This window comes from Carcharhinus amblyrhynchos, unplaced genomic scaffold (assembly GCF_965287045.1).
Source record: "Carcharhinus amblyrhynchos unplaced genomic scaffold, sCarAmb.v2.hapA scaffold_87, whole genome shotgun sequence".
Classification (NCBI taxonomy): domain Eukaryota; kingdom Metazoa; phylum Chordata; class Chondrichthyes; order Carcharhiniformes; family Carcharhinidae; genus Carcharhinus; species Carcharhinus amblyrhynchos.
In genome coordinates this window covers 514,755-535,763 of record NW_027649827.1, presented here as the reverse complement: position 1 = coordinate 535,763, position 21,009 = coordinate 514,755, and the positions used below count along the sequence as shown (strand labels likewise).

Below are 21,009 nucleotides of genomic sequence, written 5' to 3'. Positions count from 1 at the left end.
GTACACACGGCTGTCACTGTGTGTCGGTGGTAGAGGGAGTGAGTGTTTGTGGATGGGTTGCTGGTTAAGGGGATGGCGTGAACCTTCCTGGCCTGCAGTCAGTGGATAGAAACAGGGAATCTCTTGATGACAGTGGCCTTAACTTTTCATTCCTTTTTCCACAGCTGCTCCCTCAGAGATGCTCCTGGCTGTTTGTCTTGAACAATGTCCTGATGTCCATCACTGGTGAGTATTACATAGAAGCTAGGAGGAGGCCATTCAGCCCTTCAAACCTGCTCCACCATTCATCACCATCATGGCTGATCATCCAACTCAATAGCCTAATCCTGCTTTCTCCCCATAACCTTTGATCCCGTTCACCCCAAGTGCTATATCCAGCCGCCTCTTGAATACATTCAATGTTTTGGCATCAACTACTTCCTGTGGGAATGAATTCCACAGGCTCACCGGGTGAAGAAATGTCTCCTCATCTCCGTCCTAAATGGTCTACCCCCAATCCTCAGACTGTGACCTCCTGGTTCTGGACTCCCCCCACCATCGGGAACATCCTCCCTGCATCTACCCTGTCCAGTCCTGTTAGAATTTTATAAATCTCTATGTGATCCCCCCTCATTTGTCTGAACTCCAGTGAAAATAATCCTAACCTGGTCAATCTCTCCTTGTACATCAGTCCCACCATCCCTGGAATCAGCCTGGTAAACCTTCACTGCTCTCCCTCGAGAGCAAGAACATCCTTCCTCAGAAAAGGAGACCAAAACTGCGCACAATACTCTCGGTGTGGCCTCACCAAGGCCCTGTATAAATGCAACAACACATCCCTGCTCCTGTTCTCGAAACCTCTCTCAGTGAAGGCCAACATACCATTTACCTTCTTTACCGCCTGCTGTACCTGCATGCTTACCTTCAGTGACTGGTGCACCAGGACACCCAGGTCCCTCTGCACACTCCCCTCTCCCAATTTACACCCATTCAGGTAGTAATCTGCCACCTTGTTTTTGCTTCCAAAATGGATAACTTCACATTGGGCAGATGGGCTGACGAATGGCGGATGGAGTTTAATTTAGATAAATGTGAGGTGATGCATTTTGGTCGATTGAACCAGGGCAGGACTTACTCAGTTAATGGTAGGGGGTTGAGGAGAATTACAGAACAAAGAGATCTAGAGGTACAGGTTCATAGCTCCTTGAAAGTGGAGTTACAGGTGGACAGAGTGGTGAAGAAGATATTCAGCATGCTTGGTTTCATTGGTCAGAACATTGAATACAGGAGTTGGCTCGTCTTATTGAAGTTGTACAAGACATTGGTAAGGCCACACTTGGAATGCTGTGTACAGTTCTGGTCACCCTATTATAGAAAGGTTATTATTAAACTAGAAAGAGTGCAGAAAGATTTGCTAGGATGCTACCAGGACTTGATGGATTGAGTTATAAGGAGAGGCTGGATAGACTAGGACTTTTTCCTCTGGAGCGTAGGAGGCTGAGGGGTGATCTTATAGAGGTCTACAAAATAATGAGGGGCACAGATCAGCTAGATAGTCAATATCTTTTCCCAAAGGTAGGGGAGTCTAAAACTAGAGGGCATAGGTTTAAGGTGAGAGGGGAGAGATACAAAAGGATCCAGAGGGGCAATTTTTTCACATTGACGGTGGTGAGTGTCTGGAACGAGCTGCCAGAGGTAGTAGTAGAGGCGGGTACAATTTTGTCTCTTAAAAAGCGTTTAAACAGTTACGTGGATAAGATGGGTATGGAGGGATATGGGCCAAATGTGGGCAATTGGGACTAGCTTCGAGGTTTAAACAAAGCGGCATTATGGACAAGTTGGGCCAAAGGGTCTGTTTCCATGCTGTAAACTTCGATGACTCTATTTATTCTTGTACCACTCCTCGTTGGCCCTCGGGAGAGCGGCTGCCCCCTCCGCCAGCCCCCCTCCCTCCCCTCTTGCCCCCACCCTCCTCCCTCCCCCCCACACACCCTGCTGAGGGGCTGAACTGATTCAATGACTGCTGTACCTCTCAGCACTGGGCAACTCCTCATCATTTGACTGCTCAACTGAGTCTCATAGGTGATTGGGTTCCTGCCGCACTATCTTATCATTGTAACCACAGCTTGCCTGCTTGTTAGGGTTGTGTTCAAATCCGTTTTCGATGTTGTCATAAGACCAGAAGACACAGCGGCATAATTAGGCCATTTGGCCCATCGAGTCTGTTCCACCATTCGATCAGGTTACCGTGCAGGTTCTGTCGGCAGTTAGGAAGGTAAATGCAATGTTAGCTTTCATGTCGAGAGGGCTAGAATACAAGAGCAGGGATGGACTTCTGAGGCTGCATAAGGCTCCGGTCAGACCCCATTTGGAGTATTGGGAGCAGCTCTGGGCCCCGTGTCTAAGGAAGGATGTGCCAGCCTTGGAAAGGGTCCAGGGGAGGTTCACAAGAATGATCCCTGGAATAAAGAGCTTGTCATGTGAGGAACGGTTGAGGACTCTGGTCTGTACTCGATGGAGTTTAGAAGGATGAGGGGGGATCTTATTGAAACTTACAGGATACTGCGAGGCCTGGATAGAGTGGACGTGGAGAGGATGTTTCCACTAGTAGGAAAAACTAGAACCAGAGGGGACAGCCTCAGGCTAAAGGGTCGATCCTTTAAAACAGAGATGAGGAGGAATTTCTTCAGCCAGAGAGTGGGGAATCTGTGGAACTCTTTGCCGCAGAAGGCTGTGGAGGCCGGGTCATTGAGTGTCTTTAAGACAGAGATAGACAGGTTCCTGATTAATAAGGGGATCAGGGGTTATGGGGAAAAGGCAGGAGAATGGGAATGAGAAAAATATCAGCCATGATTGAATGGCGGAGCAGAGTCGATGGGCCGAGTAGCCTCATTCTGCTCCTACCCCTTATGGTCTGACATGGCTGATAAGTTTCTCAACTCCATAACCTTTGATCTCCTTATTAATCAAGAACCTATCGATCTCTGTCTTAAAGACACTTGATTTATTATGGTCATATGTATTGGGATACAGTGAAAAGTATTGTTTCTTGTGTGCTGTACGACAAAGCATACCATTCATAGAGAAGGAAAGGAGAAGGTGCAGAATGTAGTGTTACAGTCATAGCTAGGGTGTAGAGAAAGAACAACTTAATGCGAGGTAAGTCCATTCAAAAGTCTGATGGCAGCAGGGAAGAAGCTGTTCTTGAGTCGGTTGGTGCGTGACTTCAGACTTTTGTATCTCACTGAATGGTGGAGCAGGCTCGAGGTGCCAGATGGCCTACTCCTGCTCCTAGTTCTTGTGTCCTTATCGGAGCAGAGTGCTCCCGTGTCTCGGTTAAGGGAGCTCCGCCGTTCAGAGTTGTGTAGAGATGGCAGGAGTGGGGGATGGCGGCCAGGGCTATTGGGTGAGGGGAGAGACGGATACCTGGCAGTGTTGGGGTGAAGTTGGGTGTGTGTTGGGGGGTAGAGAGTGGTGCTGTGTTGTGTGTTCTGGGGGGTTGTGTTAGTGTTCTATTAGTGATCGCTATCTCTCTCTCATTTCCCAGGTAAATCGTTGCAGCTGTACTCACACAACCTGGTGACCCTGTTTGACCAGAAGAGGAACACACACAACCTGCATATCTCACTCCCTGCCAACAAACTCACTGACAGAATCATTCCCAAGTAAGGAATACTTCCAACCTCGCGGTCCTCCCCTCTTTCTCCCTCCATCCCTAACTCTCAGCATCACGTTGTACCTGTCCTGGTCCCCCCCATGCCGACACTACAGTTAAGAAAGCCCCACCAATGCCTCTACTTTCTCAGAAGACTAAGGAAATTTGGCATGTCCGCTACGACTCTCACCAACTTTTACAGATGCACCATAGAAAGCATTCTTTCTGGTTGTATCACAGCTTGGTATGGGCTCCTGCTCTGCCCAAGACTGCAAGGAACTACAAAAGGTCGTGAATGTAGCCCAATCCATCACACAAACCAGCCTCCCATCCATTGACTCTGTCAACACTTCCCGCTGCCTCGGGAAAAGCAGCCGGCATAATCAAGGACCCCCCCCCACGCACCCCGGACATTCTCTCTTCCACCTTCTTCCGTCGGGAAAAAGATACAAAAGTCTGAGATCACGTACCGACCGACTCAAGAACAGCTTCTTCCCTGCTGCTGTCAGACTTTTGAATGGACCTACCTCGCATTAAGTTGATCTTTCTCTACACCCTAGCTATGACCGTAACACTACATTCTGTGCTCTCTCCTTTCCATCTCTATGAACAGTATGCTTTGTCTGTACAGTGCGCAAGAAACAATACTTTTCACTGTATTGACAATGTGACAATAATACATGAAATCAAATCAAATCTCTATGCTGTCCTCCTCGATCCCATTCCCTCCATGTCATTCCTCACAATCTTCTTGACTTGCTGCCTCCTCAGTGAGGCGGGGTGACCCTCCCTGAACCAAGTCCCTTCAGCCCACATACTCTCCTATCTCATTGATCCCAAAACCTTGCAATCGCATACTGGCCTCCATCTGTCAGGGCACTGAGTTGGGACGTTATGTTATAGTTGTACAGGTTGCTGGTGAGGCCACATTTGGGAGTATTGTGTACAGCTTTGGTCATCCTGTTATAGGTGAGACATGGAAAAATTGGAAAGAGTGCAGGGAAGATTTACAAAGATGTTGGCAGGGTGGCACAGTGGTTGGCACTGCTTCCTCTGAGCGCCAGGGACCCAGGTTCCAATCCAGCCTTGGGTCACTGTCCGTGTGGAGTCTGCATGTTCTCACTGTGTCTGCATGGGTTTCCTCCGGGTGCTCCGGTTTCCTCTCTCAATCCAAAGATGTGTGCTTTGGGTGGATTGGCCATGATAAATTGTCCCTTACTGTCCAAAGATGTGCAGGCTAGGTGGATTGGCCATGCTGAATTGTCCCTTAGTGTCCAAAGATGTGCAGGTTAGGTGGATTGGCCATGCTAAATTGCCCCTTAGTGTCCAAAGATGTGCAGGTTAGGTGGATTGGCCATGCTAAATTGCCCCTTAGTGTCCAAAGATGTGCAGGTTAGGTGGATTGGTCATGCTAAATTGTCCCTTAGTATCAGGGGAACTAGCTTGGGTAAATACATGGGGTTATGGAGATAGGGCCTGGTTGGAATTGTGGTTGGTGCAGGCCCAATGGGCTGAATGGCCTCCTTCTGCACTGGATGGATTCTCTGATTCTAGTGGGCCTGAGATATAGACAGCAGTTAGCCAGGCTAGGGTTGCATTCCTTGGAAAGTAGGAGAATGAGGGGGTGATATTATTGAGGTGTATAAAATCATGAGGGGTAGAGATAGGATGAATGCACGTAATCTTTCCCCAGGGAAGGGGAATTGAAAACTAGAGGGCAGAGGTTAAAGGTGAGAGGGGAAAATGACCAGGGGGCAACTCCTTCACGCAGAGGGTGGTGTGGACAGGGAATGAGCTGCCAAGGGAAGCGATTGAGGCAGGTGCAATAGCAACATTTAAGAAGCATTTGGATAAGGACATGGATGGGAAAGGATTAGAGAGATAGGGGACCAAACATGGGCAACTGGGACTAGCTAGGAGTAAGTTTTTCTTTATTCGTCACAAGTAAGGCTTACATTAACACTGCAATGAAGTTACTGTGAAATTCCCCTAGTGGCCACATTCCGGTCAATGCACCCTAACCCACACATCTTTCACACGGTGGGAGGAAACCGGAGGAAACCCACGCAGACACAGGAAGAACATGCAGACTCCACACAGACAGTGACCCGAGCCGGGAATCGAACCCAGATCCCTGGAGCTCTGAGGCAGCAGTGCTAACCCACTGTGCCACCGTCCTGGGTTGGGTCTGTTCCCTTGCTGTATTATTCAATGATTCTAATCTCTCACCTTCCTCTGACCAGGTGGGAGTCTGAAAGAAACCTGTGCTGTAGCGAGACAGAGACTAACCAAACGGATTCTCTGTTCCTATTACAGAAAGTTTGCTCCCTCCTTGAAAATTCCTGACACTAAAGGCTGTCGGAGATGCTGCGTAGGTAAGAAGATTGTGGATGGAACCTCGCCAACGAGAGAGAAGGTTTTCAAATTCACCTGTCCCACCACCCTGTCATTCTACAGGACAACCCCTCCATTAGATTCCAGTCTGTAACTCACTCCCGGGTATCTGTTATTCTATATATAAACCCCCCTGAACCCCTCAATTAGATTCCAGTCTGTATCTCACTCCCGGGTATCTGTTATTCTATATATAAACCACCCTGAACCCCTCGATTAGATTCCAGTCTGTAACTCACTCCCCGGGTATCTGTTATTCTATATAGAAACCACCCCGAACCCCTCGATTAGATTCCAGTCTGTAACTCACTCCCGGGTATCTGTTATTCTATATATAAACCACCCCGAACCCCTCGATTAGATTCCAGTCTGTAACTCACTCCCGGGTATCTGTTATTCTATATATAAACCACCCCGAACCCCTCGATCAGATTCCAGTCTGTAACTCACTCCCAGGTATCTGAAATTCTATATATAAACCAACCCAAACCCCTCGATTAGATTCCAGTCTGTAACTCACTCCCGGGTATCTGTTATTCTATATATAAACCACCCCGAACCCCTCGATTAGATTCCAGTCTGTAACTCACCCCCGGGTATCTGTTATTCTATATATAAACCACCCCGAACCTCTCGATTAGATTCCAGTCTGTCACTCACTCCCGGGTATCTGTTATTCTATATATAAACCACCCCGAACCACTCGATTAGATTCCAGTCTGTAACTCACTCCCGGGTATCTGTTATTCTGTATATAAACCAACCCGAACCACTCGATTAGATTCCAGTCTGTAACTCACTCCCGGGTATCTGTTATTATATATATAAACCACCCTGAACCCCTCGATTAGATTCCAGTCTGTAACTCACTCCCGGGTATCTGTTATTCTATATATAAACCAACCCGAACCACTCGATTAGATTCCAGTCTGTAACTCACTCCGGGTATCTGTTATTATATATATAAACCACCCCGAACCCCTCGATTAGATTCCAGTCTGTAACTCACTCTCGGGTATCTGTTATTCTATATATAAACCACCCCGAACCCCTCGATTAGATTCCAGTCTGTAACTCACTCCCGGGTATCTGTTATTCTATATATAAACCACCCCGAACCACTCCATTAGATTCCAGTCTGTAACTCACTCCCGGGTATCTGTTATTCTATATATAAACCACCCCGAACCACTCCATTAGATTCCAGTCTGTAACTCACTCCCGGGTATCTGTTATTCTATATAGAAACCACCCCGAACCCCTCGATTAGATTCCACTCTGTAACTCACTCCCGGGTATCTGTTATTCTATATAGAAACCACCCCGAACCCCTCGATTAGATTCCAGTCTGTAACTCACTCCCGGGTATCTGTTATTCTATATAGAAACCACCCCGAACCACTCGATTAGATTCCAGTCTGTAACTCACTCCCGGGTATCTGTTATTCTATATATAAACCACCCCGAACCCCTCGATTAGATTCCAGTCTGTAACTCACTCCCGGGTATCTGTTATTCTATATATAAACCACCCCGAACCCCTCGATTAGATTCCAGTCTGTAACTCACTCCCGGGTATCTGTTATTCTATATATAAACCACCCCGAACCCCTCGATTAGATTCCAGTCTGTAACTCACTCCCGGGTATCTGTTATTCTATATATAAACCACCCCGAACCACTCGATTAGATTCCAGTCTGTAACTCATTCCTGGTTATCTGGGGCATTGCTGTGGATTCATTGCGCCTCTCTTTTTGTTCTGCAGTGAGGAATCCCTACACAAAGAGCACCTTTCTGTGTGGTGTCCTAGACAGTGCCATTATTATGTTCCAGTGGTATGAGCCACTCCAGAAATTCATGCTACTCAAAAAGGTGAACTTTATCTTACGCCGGACTGTGGGAGGGTCAGTGCCAAGGGAGCGCCGCACGGCGGGAGGGTCAGAGCCGAGGGAGCGCCGCACAGCGGGAGGGTCAGAGCCGAGGGAGCGCCGCATGGTGGGAGGGTCAGTGCTGAGGGAGCGCCGCACTGTGGGAGGGTCGGTGCCGAGGGAGTGCCGCACTGTGGGAGGGTCAGTGCTGAGGGAGCGCCGCACTGTGGGAGGGTCAGTGCTGAGGGAGTGCCGCACTGTGGGAGGGTCAGTGCTGAGGGAGCGCTGCACTGTGGGAGGGTCGGTGCTGAGGGAGCGCCGCACTGTGGGAGGGTCAGTGCTGAGGGAGCGCCGCACTGTGGGAGGGTCAGTGCTGAGGGAGCGCCGCACTGTGAGAGGCTTGGTGCTGAGGGAGCGCCGCACTGTGGGAGGGTCAGTGCTGAGGGAGCTCTGCTCTGTGGGAGGGTCAGTGCTGAGGGAGCTCTGCTCTGTGAGAGGGTCAGTGCTGAGGGAGCGCCACACTGCAGGAAGGTCAGTGTTGAGGGAGCGCCGCACTGTGGGAGGGTCAGTGTTGAGGGAGCGCCGCACTGTGGGAGGGTCGGTGCCGAGGGAGCGCCGCACTGTGGGAGGGTCGGTGCCGAGGGAGCGCCGCACTGTGGGAGGGTCGGTGCCGAGGGAGCGCCGCACTGTGGGAGGGTCGGTGCTGAGGGAGCGCCGCACTGTGGGAGGGTCGGTGCCGAGGGAGCGCCGCACTGTGGGAGGGTTCAGTGCCGAGGGAGCGCTGCACTGTAGGAGGGTCGGTGCTGAGGGAGCGCCGCACTGTAGGAGGGTCAGTGCTGAGGGAGCGCCGCACTGTGGGAGGGTCGGTGCCGAGGGAGCGCCGCACTGTGGGAGGGTCGGTGCCGAGGGAGCGCCGCACTGTGGGAGGGTCAGTGCTGAGGGAGCGCTGCACTGTGGGAGGGGTCAGTGCTGAGGGAGCGCCGCACTGTGGGAGGGGTCAGTGCCGAGGGAGCGCTGCACTGTAGGAGGGTCAGTGCCGAGGGACCGCCGCACTGTGGGAGGGTCAGTGCCGAGGGACTGCCGCACTGTGGGAGGGTCGGTGCTGAGGGAGCGCTGCACTGTGGGAGGATCAGTGCTGAGGGAGCGCTGCACTGTGGGAGGGTCAGTGCTGAGGGGGCGACACACAGTTTAAAAATCACAGCCTTAGCGCAAGGGGTCAGATGTTTTAGATTGGGATGAGGAGAAAGGGGCGGCACGGTGGCACAGTGGGTTAGCACTACTGCTTCACAGCGCCACGGACCCGGGTTCGAATCCTGGCTTGGGTCACTGTCTGTGTGGACCCTACACGTTCTCCCCATGTGTGCGTGGGTTTCCTCCAGATGGTCCAGTTTCCTCCCACACTCCAAAGATGTGTAGGTTAGGTAGATTGGCCATGCTAAATTGTCCCTTCGTGTCAGGAGGATGAGCAGGGTAAATATTATAGGGTCATGGGGATAGGGCCTGGATGAGATTGTAGTCAGTGCAGACTTGATGGGCCGAACGGCCTCCTTCTGCACTGCAGGGATTCTATGAATGTCTTCAGCCAGGGGGTGGTGAACCTTTGGAATTCCCGGGGGAGTGTGGAGGTTCAATCATTGTGTATGTTAAGAGACAGGGGAGAGCGAGAGACTTTCGTCTCTTTTATGTGGGGATGGCGCAGGGATGTACTGTTAACCTGGCAATCATTCACGATCACAATGAATAATGGGGCAGGCTTGATGGGCCAAATGGCCTCATCTTGCCACTGTGTCTGCTGATTCGCCCCTGCTTTCCCCATGGTCACTTCTCGGCCAATCAGTATTGAAGCGCAGGCCAATCAGCACTCTCTTCTTGTGCAGTGTAAATTGTTGTTAGAGTCTGGAGTTCTAAAGTTTGTCCTGATGAGTGCGGGATGAAAAGTTTCGATGATCTGGAGGCAGTTTCTTCACCGCTCCTCTCTCGACTATTCACTCAGCAGTTTGGGCTGGCGCTCCCCAATCCTCTTCAAATCTTCGAGCTGTTGGTCTTCCCTGGCGAGGAGTACCCACATGTGTGTCTGGGAGTCCGGGCTCCGACCCAATCCAACCAGGTCTTACAGTTCGACACCATTCAGCTCAACGCGTCTGGCTCGCTCGACTCGGAGGCACGGATAGGTACGGTGACCACCACACCTCACGCACTGTGCAGCGAGTGTGAACTACACCCTCTGGCCCAGAAATGGAACTACTGCCAAATACTGCCAGGAAACCAAGTGCTCACACAAAAACTCGGTCAAAGAAATCTGTTTTAAAGAGCTTCTTAAAAGAGAGAGAAAAAGAGGCAAAAGGGGAGAGGTGGAGGGGGAGGGGAGGGGAAAGGGGAGAGGAGGAGGGGGAGGGGAGGCAGAGGGGATGGTGAGGGAGCGGGGAGGGTGAGGTGTAGGGAGAGTGGGACATGGAGGGGGAGGCAGAGGGGAGGGGAAAAAGCGGGAGGGAGAGACAAACAGGCAGAGAGAGAGAGTGTTTGATGTAGATAATGTAGAGAAAACCGTGCTGTACCTGTCCTGGGAGTGTTTGATGGGGGGGGACAGTGTAGAGGGAGCTTTACTCTGTATCTAACCCCGTGTGGTACCTGTCCTGGGAGTGTTTGATGGGGGGGACAGTGTAGAGGGAGCTTTACTCTGTATCTAACCCCGTGTGGTAGTGGTACCTGTCCTGGGAGTGTTTGATGGGGGAACGGTGTAGAGGGAGCTTTACTCTGTATTAACCCCGTGCTGTACCTGTCCTGGGAGTGTTTGATGGGGGGGACAGTGTAGAGGTAGCGTTACTCTGTATCTAACCCCGTGCTGTACCTGTCCTGGGAGTGTTTGATGGGGGGACAGTGTAGAGGGAGCTTTACTCTGTATTAACCCCGTGCTGTACCTGTCCTGGGAGTGTTTGATGGGGGAACAGTGTAGAGGGAGCTTTACTCTGTATCTAACCCTGTGCTGTACCTGTCCTGGGAGTGTTTGATGGGGGACAGTGTAGAGGGAGCTTTACTCTGTATCTAACCCCGTGCTGTACCTGTCCTGGGAGTGTTTGATGGGGGACAGTGTAGAGGGAGCTTTACTCTGTATTAACCCCGTGCTGTACCTGTCCTGGGAGTGTTTGATGGGGGGACAGTGTAGAGGGAGCTTTACTCTGTATCTAACCCCGTGTGGTACCTGTCCTGGGAGTGTTTGATGGGGGACAGTGTAGAGGGAGCTTTACTCTGTATTAACCCCGTGCTGTACCTGTCCTGGGAGTGTTTGATGGGGGGGACAGTGTAGAGGTAGCGTTACTCTGTATCTAACCCCGTGCTGTACCTGTCCTGGGAGTGTTTGAAGGGGGACAGTGTAGAGGGAGCTTTACTCTGTATCTAACCCTGTGCTGTACCTGTCCTGGGAGTGTTTGATGGGGGGGACAGTGTAGAGGGAGCTTTAGTCTGTATCTAACCCCACGCTGTACTCTGTTCTTTTATTTTAAGAGACCTCACTGATGAATGCGAGCCATGTATCACAGCTGGACAGAGACAGTGTTCTTGTCTGTATTGACAGTAAGTCTTTCACATTGCAATCTTCTCGAGACTTCAACCCTAATATCCAAACTAACATTCCCCAGAGAACGCCGCACTATGGGAGGGTCAGTGCTGAGGGAGCACCGCACTGTGGAAGGGTCAGTGCTGAGGGAATACCGCACTGTGGGAAGGTCAGTGTTGAGGGAGTGCCGCACTGTGGGAGGGTCAGTGCTGAGGGAGCGCCGCACTGTGGGACGGTCGGTGCTGAGGGAGCGCCGCACTGTGGGAGGGTCAGTGCTGAGGGAGCGCCGCACTGTGGGAGGGTCAGTGCTGAGGGAGCGCCGCACTGTGGGAGGGTCAGTGCTGAGGGAGCGCCGCACTGTGGGAGGGTCGGTGCTGAGGGAGCGCCGCACTGTGGGAGGGTCAGTGCTGAGGGAGCGCCGCACTGTGGGAGGGTCAGTGCTGAGGGAGCGCCGCACTGTGGGAGGGATTTGGGGAGACGGGGTGCTGCCTGACTGGTGTTTTGGCCTTTTTCAGATTGTGTTAAGATTGTAAATCTGCAGGGAGAGCTTTGTCACAGGATGGGCGCTGAGCTGACTTTCCGCTTCTGCGTGCAGACAGTCGGTGAGTACCCGGGTCTGAGATTGGCTGCGGCCCATTTCCCTGGTGATGGTGGAGAACAATCAGCTTCCGTTTCATGATCCGGATGGGGATAATCGGCTAACTGTCCTATCGCTCGCGCACAAGCCCCAATCTCTCTGATTGGGCTGATCACCCACACTGCAATACTATCCTCCACTGGATGTGTCCTGTGTGAGAAATGACCCAACCTTATCCACAGATACTGCTGCAGTCTCAGTCACAGCTTCTGCCTGCCCTCGCTTGTAAGGACACGACAAAAACACCCATTTTATAGAAACTAGAAGCAGGACGAGGCCATTCGGCCCTTTGAGACTGCTCCATCATTCATTTTGATAATCAAATTCAATATCCTGACCCCTCCTTTCCCCCCTTTCCCTCGATCCCTTTAGCCCCAAGAGTGATATCTAATTTCTTCCTGAAATCACACAACGTTTTGGCCTCAACTACTTTCTGTGGGAGTGAATCCCACCGCTCTCTGGGTGAAGAAATTTCTCCTCACCTCAGTTCTAAAAGGTTTGCCCCTTATCCTCAAACTATCACCCCCCCCACCATGGGGAACATTCTTTCTGAATCTACCTTGTCTAACTCTGTTAGAATTTTATAAGTTTCTATCAGATCCCCTCTCACTCTTCTAAACTCCAGTGAATATAATCCTAACCCACTTAGTCTCTCCTCATATGACAGACCTGCCATCCCAGGAATCAGCCTGGTAAACCTTCGCTGTGCTCCCTCTATAGCAAGGACATCCTTCCTCAGATAAGGAGACCAAAACTGCACACAATACTCCAGGAGTGGCCTCACCAATGCCCTATACAGTTGCAGGAAAACATCTTTATTTCCATATTTGGCAGAGAGAGCAGTGGACAACACAGGGAGAGACCTTTTTCCTGCTATTCTGAGACTCATGTCCTCTCTCTATGAAGGCCCAAGAGTCATATCTATGGAAACAACCAGGACTTGATGGTTTGTGTTATAAGGAGAGACCACACTTGGAATACTGTGTGCAGTTCTGGTCACCCTATTATAGAAAGGATATTATTAAACTAGAAAGAGTGCGGGAAAATTTACTAGGATGCTACTGGGACTTGATGGTTTGTGTTATAAGGAGAGGCTGGATAGACTGGGACTCTTTTCTCTGGAGTGTAGGAGGCTGAGGGGTGATCTTACATAGGTCTATAAAATAATGAGGGGCACAGATCAGCTAGTAAGGTAGGGGAGTCTAAAACTAAAGGGTATTGGTTTAAGGTGAGAGGGGAGAGATACAAAAGGGTTCAGAGGGGCAATTTTTCACACAGAGGCTTGTCTGGAACAAGCTGCCAGAGGTAGTAGTAGAGGTGGGTACATTTTGCCTTTTCAGAAGCATTTAAACAGTTACGTGGGTACGATGGGTATAGAGTGATATGGGCCAAATGCAGGCAATTGGGATTAGCTTAGGGATTTGAAAAAAAGGGCAGTATGGATAAGTTGGGCTGGAGAGCCTGTTTCCATGTTGTAAACCTCTACGCCTCTGTGACTCTAAACAGAGTAAACAGAAGCAGGAGAAGGACAAAGGTTTCCTGTCCCTTTGTAGTTTAATTTGCTTATTATCTTCAGGAGAGAGGGAGGGCTGATGTGAACTCTGCATCTACTCACAGACCTGTTTCCCATTGTCCAGTTTGCCTACAGGACAGTGTCCTTGCCTTCTGGAGACACGGCATGCAAGGTCAAAGTCTACAAACAAATGAGGTAATATTTACTGCTTCATTGGAGTACAGTACTGGTGGGGACGGGTCTGTCACTGTATAACACTGGGGTACAGTACTGGGGGGGACGGGTCTGTCGCTGTATAACACTGGGGTACAGTACTGGTGGGGACGGGTCTGTCTCTGTATAACACTGGGGTACAGTACTGGTGGGAACAGGTCTGTCAGTGTATAACACTGGGGTACAGTACTGGTGGGAACGGGTCTGTTGCTGTATAACACTGGGGTACAGTACTGGTGGGGACGGGTCTGTCTCTGTATAACACTGGGGTACAGTACTGGTGGGAACAGGTCTGTCGCTGTATAACACTGGGGTACGGTACTGGTGGGGACGGGTCTGTCGCTGTATAACACTGGGGTACGGTACTGGTGGGGACGGGTCTGTCGCTGTATAACACTGGGGTACGGTACTGGTGGGGACGGGTCTGTCGCTGTATAACACTGGGGTACGGTACTGGTGGGGACGGGTCTGTCGCTGTATAACACTGGGGTACGGTACTGGTGGGGACGGGTCTGTCGCTGTATAACACTGGGGTACGGTACTGGTGGGGACGGGTCTGTCGCTGTATAACACTGGGGTACGGTACTGGTGGGGACGGGTCTGTCGCTGTATAACACTGGGGTACGGTACTGGTGGGGTCGGGTCTGTCGCTGTATAACACTGGGGTACGGTACTGGTGGGGACGGGTCTGTCGCTGTATAACACTGGGGTACGGTACTGGTGGGGACGGGTCTGTCGCTGTATAACACTGGGGTACGGTACTGGTGGGGACGGGTCTGTCGCTGTATAACACTGGGGTACGGTACTGGTGGGGACGGGTCTGTCGCTGTATAACACTGGGGTACGGTACTGGTGGGGACGGGTCTGTCGCTGTATAACACTGGGGTACGGTACTGGTGGGGACGGGTCTGTCGCTGTATAACACTGGGGTACGGTACTGGTGGGGACGGGTCTGTCGCTGTATAACACTGGGGTACGGTACTGGTGGGGACGGGTCTGTCGCTGTATAACACTGGGGTACGGTACTGGTGGGGACGGGTCTGTCGCTGTATAACACTGGGGTACGGTACTGGTGGGGACGGGTCTGTCGCTGTATAACACTGGGGTACGGTACTGGTGGGGACGGGTCTGTCGCTGTATAACACTGGGGTACGGTACTGGTGGGGACGGGTCTGTCGCTGTATAACACTGGGGTACGGTACTGGTGGGGACGGGTCTGTCGCTGTATAACACTGGGGTACGGTACTGGTGGGGACGGGTCTGTCGCTGTATAACACTGGGGTACGGTACTGGTGGGGACGGGTCTGTCGCTGTATAACACTGGGGTACGGTACTGGTGGGGACGGGTCTGTCGCTGTATAACACTGGGGTACGGTACTGGTGGGGACGGGTCTGTCGCTGTATAACACTGGGGTACGGTACTGGTGGGGACGGGTCTGTCGCTGTATAACACTGGGGTACGGTACTGGTGGGTACGGGTCTGTCGCTGTATAACACTGGGGTACGGTACTGGTGGGGACGGGTCTGTCGCTGTATAACACTGGGGTACGGTACTGGTGGGGACGGGTCTGTCGCTGTATAACACTGGGGTACGGTACTGGTGAGTAAATGGAGAGGGATTGATGTAGGGGGAAACATTGATGTTTGTCTTGAAATCTCTCTGTAGATAACCCAGGAGATAACGGATGAAACCAGAATGTTTCGCGTGTTGGGTACTCAGAGGTGAGCAGTTGTGTCGCTGTGTGTCCCGGTTATCAGTGGGACGAGTGTGGGGGTGGGGATATCTCAGACAGAGGCACGGGTAGAGACAAGCTCCCGCCATTCCACGTGTGACATGTATAGAGAGCCAATCTGCAGCTTGTGCCGTTGCAACATCCCTGCCACCGGTGCTGAGGCAAGGTACACAGGAAGATCCCACAATCCGGCGGGAGGGTGGCTCCCCCATCTTTTTCCGGAACTCCTCCAGTGGGGGAGGGAGGGGGCCCCTCGCTCCTCACCAATGGGCTGCACACCCCTTCCATTCCGGCCAACGTCCTGGCAGCCGCGAGGATACCAGGCGATGCCTACCGCAGTCAGTCAGCCGCCGGGCACCATCTGCCAAAGGAGGCGGGACGGGAGGGGAGAAGGTGGGTCAGGTGAGGCGGGAACGGTGCAGGGTGTGCGCGCACGGGCTCTCACAGCCGCCCTCTGAGCGGGATTAGGCCGGAACCGAGGGCTAACGTTCGGAGGGGGGGAGGCTGGCCTTGGGGGCAACTGCAGGGGTAAAATAAAACCAACCCCAAAACCCACTGGCCTGTCGAGGAACCTCTCTGCGGAGAACTGCTTCCCCCCTGAACGGGCCGGCTCCCATTTTAATACTCTGACCCCACCCCCCGCCTTATTCTGGACTCTCGCCCTCCTCAGCAGAGGAAACAGTTTCTCTCTATCGACCCTATCCAATCCTTTCATTATCTTAAACCTCCCTTGATTAGATTGCCCCCCCCTCCTCGATCTTCCACACTCGAGGGAGGGGACACCAGCCTGGACTGATTTATTGTTGTTACATGCGTCAGTACGCAGTGAAAAGTATTGTTTCTTGTGTGTGTGCGTCTTCCACCCCCAGAAAGTTCAAAGGAACATAGAAACTAGAAGCAGGAGGAGGCCATTTGGCCCTTCGAGCCTGCCCTGCCATTCATTTTGATCATCGAATTCAATATCCTCATCCCCCCCTTTCCCCCCCATATCCCTCGATCCCTTTAGCACCAAGAACGATATCTAATTTCCTCCTGAAATCACACAATGTTTTGGCCTCAACTACTTTCTGTGCGAGTGAATTCCACCGCTCTCTGGGTGAAGAAATTTCTCCTCATCTCAGTTCTAAAAGGTTTACCCCTTATCCTCAAACTATCACCCCATAGTTCTGAACTCCCCCCGCCATTGGGGACATGTGATTTGATTTATTATTATCATGTATTGGGATACAGTAAAAGTATTGTTTCTTGCGCGCGATACAGACAAAGCATACCGTTCATAGAGAAGGAAAGAAGAGGGTGCAGAATGTAGTGTTGCAGTCACAGCGAGGGTGTCGAGAAAGATCAGCTTAATGCGAGGTAGGTCCATTCAAAAGTCTGACAGCAGCAGGGAAGAAGCTGTTCTTGAGTCGGTCGGTACGTGACCTCAGACTTTTGTATCTTTTTCCCGATGGAAGAAGGTGGAAAAGAGAATGTCCGGGGTGTGTGGAGTCTGTAATTATGCTTTTCCCGAGGCAGTGGGAAGTGTGGACAGAGTCAATGGATGGGTGGCTGGTTTGCGTGATGGACTGGGCTACTTTCACAACTTTTTGTAGTTCCTTGTGGTCTTGGTCAGAGCAGGAGCCCAGACCAAGCTGTGATACAACCAGAAAGAATGCTTTCTATGGTGCATCTGTAAACGTTAGTGAAAGTCGTAGCTGACATGCCAAATTTCCTTGGTCTTCTGAGAAAGTAGAGGCGTTGGTAGGACTTTCGTAACTACAGTGTCGGCATGGGGGGACCAGGGCAGGTTGTTGGTGATCTGGGCGGGATGTCAGACTAAAGGGACGATCCTTTAAAACAGAGATGAGGAGGAATTTCTTCAGCCAGAGAGTGGGGAATCTGTGGAACGTTTTGCCACAGAAGGCTGTGGAGGCCGGGTCATTGAGTGTCTTTAAGACAGAGATAGGTAGGTTCTTGATTAATAAGGGGGATCAGGGGTTATGGGGAAAGGCAGGAGAATGGGGATGAGAAAAATATCAGCTGTGATTGAATAGTGGAGCAGATCCATGGGCTGAGTGGCCTTATTCTATTATGGACACTTAGCAGCAGGGAAGCTCTTGACCATTTCCACTTTGTCCCTGTTGACGTAGACAGGGGTTTGTTCTCCACAACGCTTCCTGAAGAATGAATGTGTGGGAAGGAAGTATTGCAGGGAGTGGAGGAATTGGTTAGATGGATCGAGTGGTCAGCATGGGTGGGTTGTAAGAGTGGGACTACCGCCTGCTAACATGACTGGATTCTCTTTCCGCAGGGATATTATTCTGGAGAGTACACCTACGGACAATCCAAACACCCAGAGTAATCTCTACATCCTCACAGGTCACAAGAGCACTTACTGATAGGGGAACTGGGGTATTGAGAGTGTTGGAATATCAGCGAGCAAGCTGCAGAAGATTCTAAACGCCTCCTTGTTTACCTATGTTTTTGGTTAATTTTATTTAAGTGATTTGTAAATGTACCAATTAAACCAGCATTCAACTTTCCAATCAGCTCTCGTTCTCATATTTATTTCCCTCTCCAGCCCCTACACCCCCTCCCCATTTCCGTAACCCCCCACACACCCCCCACACACCCCCCCACCTCCGTAACCCCCCACACCCCCCTCCCCATCTCCGAGATCTCTGCGCTCCTCCAATTCCAGCCTCTTGAGCATCCCCTGATTCCCATCGCTCCGCCGTTGGCGGTCGTGCCTTCAGCTGCCTGGGGGAGGCCCCCAAGGCCAACGTTTAAAAAAAAGTTTCAGTTTATTTGTGTCACGAGTAAGACTTACATTAACAGTGCTATGAAGTTACTGTGAAAATCCCCACACTCCGGCGCCTGGTCGGGTTACACTGAGGGAGGATTTAGCACCTAACCAGCATGTCCCTTGGACTGTGGGAGGAAACCGGAGTATCTCTGAAATTCTCTCCCTAAACCTCTCCATCGCTCTCTCTCCTGTGGAGTTACCCCTTAGATCAAATATCTGGTTACTTGTCCTGCATGTTTCTTTGTCATTTGAGTGGAGACCATCAGCAAAGAGGTCAAATTCCCAGCATGCGTTGAAAAAAACCCAAGAAGATGATATCACGTTCTGAGACTTTTATTGCAAAAAACAAACCATGTTTTTTCCAAATTTTTGATTTGATTTATTATTGTCACATGTATTGGGATACAGTGAAAAGTATTGTTTCTTGCGCACTATACAGACAAAGCATACCATTCATAGAGAAGGCAAGGAGAGGGTGCAGAATGTAGTGTTACAGTCACAGCGAGGGTGTAGAGAAAGATCAACTTAATGCGAGGTAGGTCCATTCAAAAGTCTGACAGCAGCAGGGAAGAAGCTGTTCTTGAGTCGGTCGGTACGGGACCTCAGACTTTTGTATCTTTTTCCCGATGGAAGAGAGAATGTCCGGGGTGCGTGGGGTCCTTAATTATGCCGGCTGCTTTTCCCAAGGCAGCGGGAAGTGTAGACAGAGTCAACGGATGGGTGGCTGGTTTGTGTGATGGATTGGGCTACATTCACAACCCTTTTGTAGATCCTTGCGGTCTTGGGCAGAGCAGGAGCCCAGACCAAGCTGTGATACAACCAGAAAGAATGCTTTCTACGGGGCATCTGTAAAAGTTGGTGAGAGTCGTAGCAGACATGTCAAATTTCCTTAGTCTTCTGAGAAAGTAGAGGTGTTGGTGGGGCTTTCTTAACTATAGTGTCGGCACGGGGGGACCAGGGCAGGTTGAGACTTCCAGTGTCCTTCCACTTGCCTGCGAGAACCGGATCCTAACTTTCAGCGGTGAGGCTCAGACTGGGACCTTCAATCTCTGAAACCCCTGTCAGGTTGCCCACACCCCCCAACTTTCGGATGGAATATACAAACTCCCACCAGCATCCTGCTTGATTGTTGACACGAAACAGGCCCTCTCCACACAGCAGCATCTTCTTTCTTCACTCTCTGAAGAGCTTTCTTCAGCTCTCTAAAGGCTGCTGTCCCTTTCCAGTGTGAGAACCATCACTTGTGCTTTCGGTATATCCAAAGAGCAAAGAACAGAACAGAACAGCACAGGAACAGGCCCTTTGGCCCTCCACACCCGTGCCAATCATGATGCCGTAACTGAGGGAAAAAAACTTCTGCCCTTACTCAGTCCATATCCCTCTATTCCCTCCCTATTCATGTAGCCATCCAGATGCCTCTTAAATGTTGTGAATGTGCTTTGCTTCCACCACCTCCTCTGGCAGTCCGTTCCAAGCACCAGTCACACTCTGTGTGAAAAACATCCCCTGCACATCTCCCTTAAAACTTTCCCCTCTCACCTCGAACCTGTGCCCCCACCCGTGTAATTGACACTTCCACCCTGTCTCTGCCTCTCATCATTTTGTAGACCCTCTATCAGGGGGTCTCCCCTCAGCCTCCATCTTTCCAGTGAAAACAATCCCAGTTGATTCAACCTCTCCTCGTGGTGGAGGCCAGGCAACGTCCTGGTGAACATTCTTTGCACTCTCTCCGAAGCTTCCACGTGCTTTTGCTAGTGTGGCAGCCAGTAATCCATTCAGGATTCGCCCCCCCCCTCCCCCCTCCCCCCTCCCCCCTCCCCCATGGCCACCAGATCACATGGGCTTGTCTCCGATCAGAGGCGTTTTGGTACGATCTCACCCACCTTCCTGTTTTATCAGGTTTTGTTTCACCTCAAGTTAAAGGATGAATCTTACCCCGCCTTCTGCACTGTCAGATTACAGAGAAAGATCCCATAGGCTCAATACTGACCTTTATGACCCCTAATGGTTTTGAAATGTTGACGTGAGAAGTTGGATACATCATCAGTAATTATGACCAAGGTGCAAAAATATTTAATATCATTCAAAATAGTGAAAGGTGGGGAGCACTTGGCTAATTAGAATAAAAATGTTCGGTCCCTCCCCAGCTTGGAGTGTCCGTGAACCAAGAAATTTATCGCCAGCCCGCCCGACTGGCTGCATTGTCAGCAACGGGACAAAGGAGGGCGGGCGTCCACTCTCCCATTGGTGGCTTCTCTCTGATGGACGGGTACTTAGACCAATAGGTGAACGGAGGGCGCCGGGGGGTGGAACGGGAGAATCATGTCTGGCCAATAAGTGGCAGGGAAGGCTTACAGGGGAACCAACTGAGCGGATAGCAGCGGAGTGATTGACGGGGGTCGTGGCCAATCAGAGCCGTGCATCGATGAGCCAATGAGAAGGAAGAGGTGGAGAAGCGTGCTTTGTGACAAATCGGGATCGGGGGCGGACAGGGGGAAACCCGACCAATCAGCGAAGGGGGAAGGCGGGGATTGTGATGCAATTTGATAGACGTGGAGGGTCGCCAATCGGGTCAGTGTGCGACCCCAGGGACGGTCCAATCAGGAGCGGGAAAACGAGCTGGCGAGGGCGGAAACAGTGATGCTACGTGATTGAGGGGGCGTCCGCCAATCAGAGCG

General features: G+C 51.2%; 1 protein-coding gene across 5 annotated transcripts in view; it reads left to right on the top strand.

The window, feature by feature from the left end:
* Positions 1–18,071, top strand: part of LOC145337975 (mitogen-activated protein kinase kinase kinase kinase 2-like) — a 67,746-nt gene extending 49,675 nt beyond the window's left edge. For 4 of the 5 annotated variants that reach the window (XM_080182759.1, XM_080182757.1, XM_080182758.1 and 1 more), the window contains exons 23-32: positions 165–225; positions 3,527–3,644; positions 5,951–6,009; positions 7,795–7,901; positions 9,891–10,068; positions 11,399–11,467; positions 11,966–12,052; positions 13,725–13,795; positions 15,480–15,535; positions 17,837–18,071. In XM_080182759.1, coding sequence (XP_080038885.1) covers positions 165–225; positions 3,527–3,644; positions 5,951–6,009; positions 7,795–7,901; positions 9,891–10,068; positions 11,399–11,467; positions 11,966–12,052; positions 13,725–13,795; positions 15,480–15,535; positions 17,837–17,924 — 894 coding nt within the window. In that variant the 3' untranslated portion in view covers positions 17,925–18,071. The remainder of the gene's footprint in view (positions 1–164; positions 226–3,526; positions 3,645–5,950; positions 6,010–7,794; positions 7,902–9,890; positions 10,069–11,398; positions 11,468–11,965; positions 12,053–13,724; positions 13,796–15,479; positions 15,536–17,836) is intronic. The other variant, XM_080182756.1, reaches the window with a different exon arrangement.
* The last annotated feature ends 2,938 nt before the right edge of the window (positions 18,072–21,009 follow it).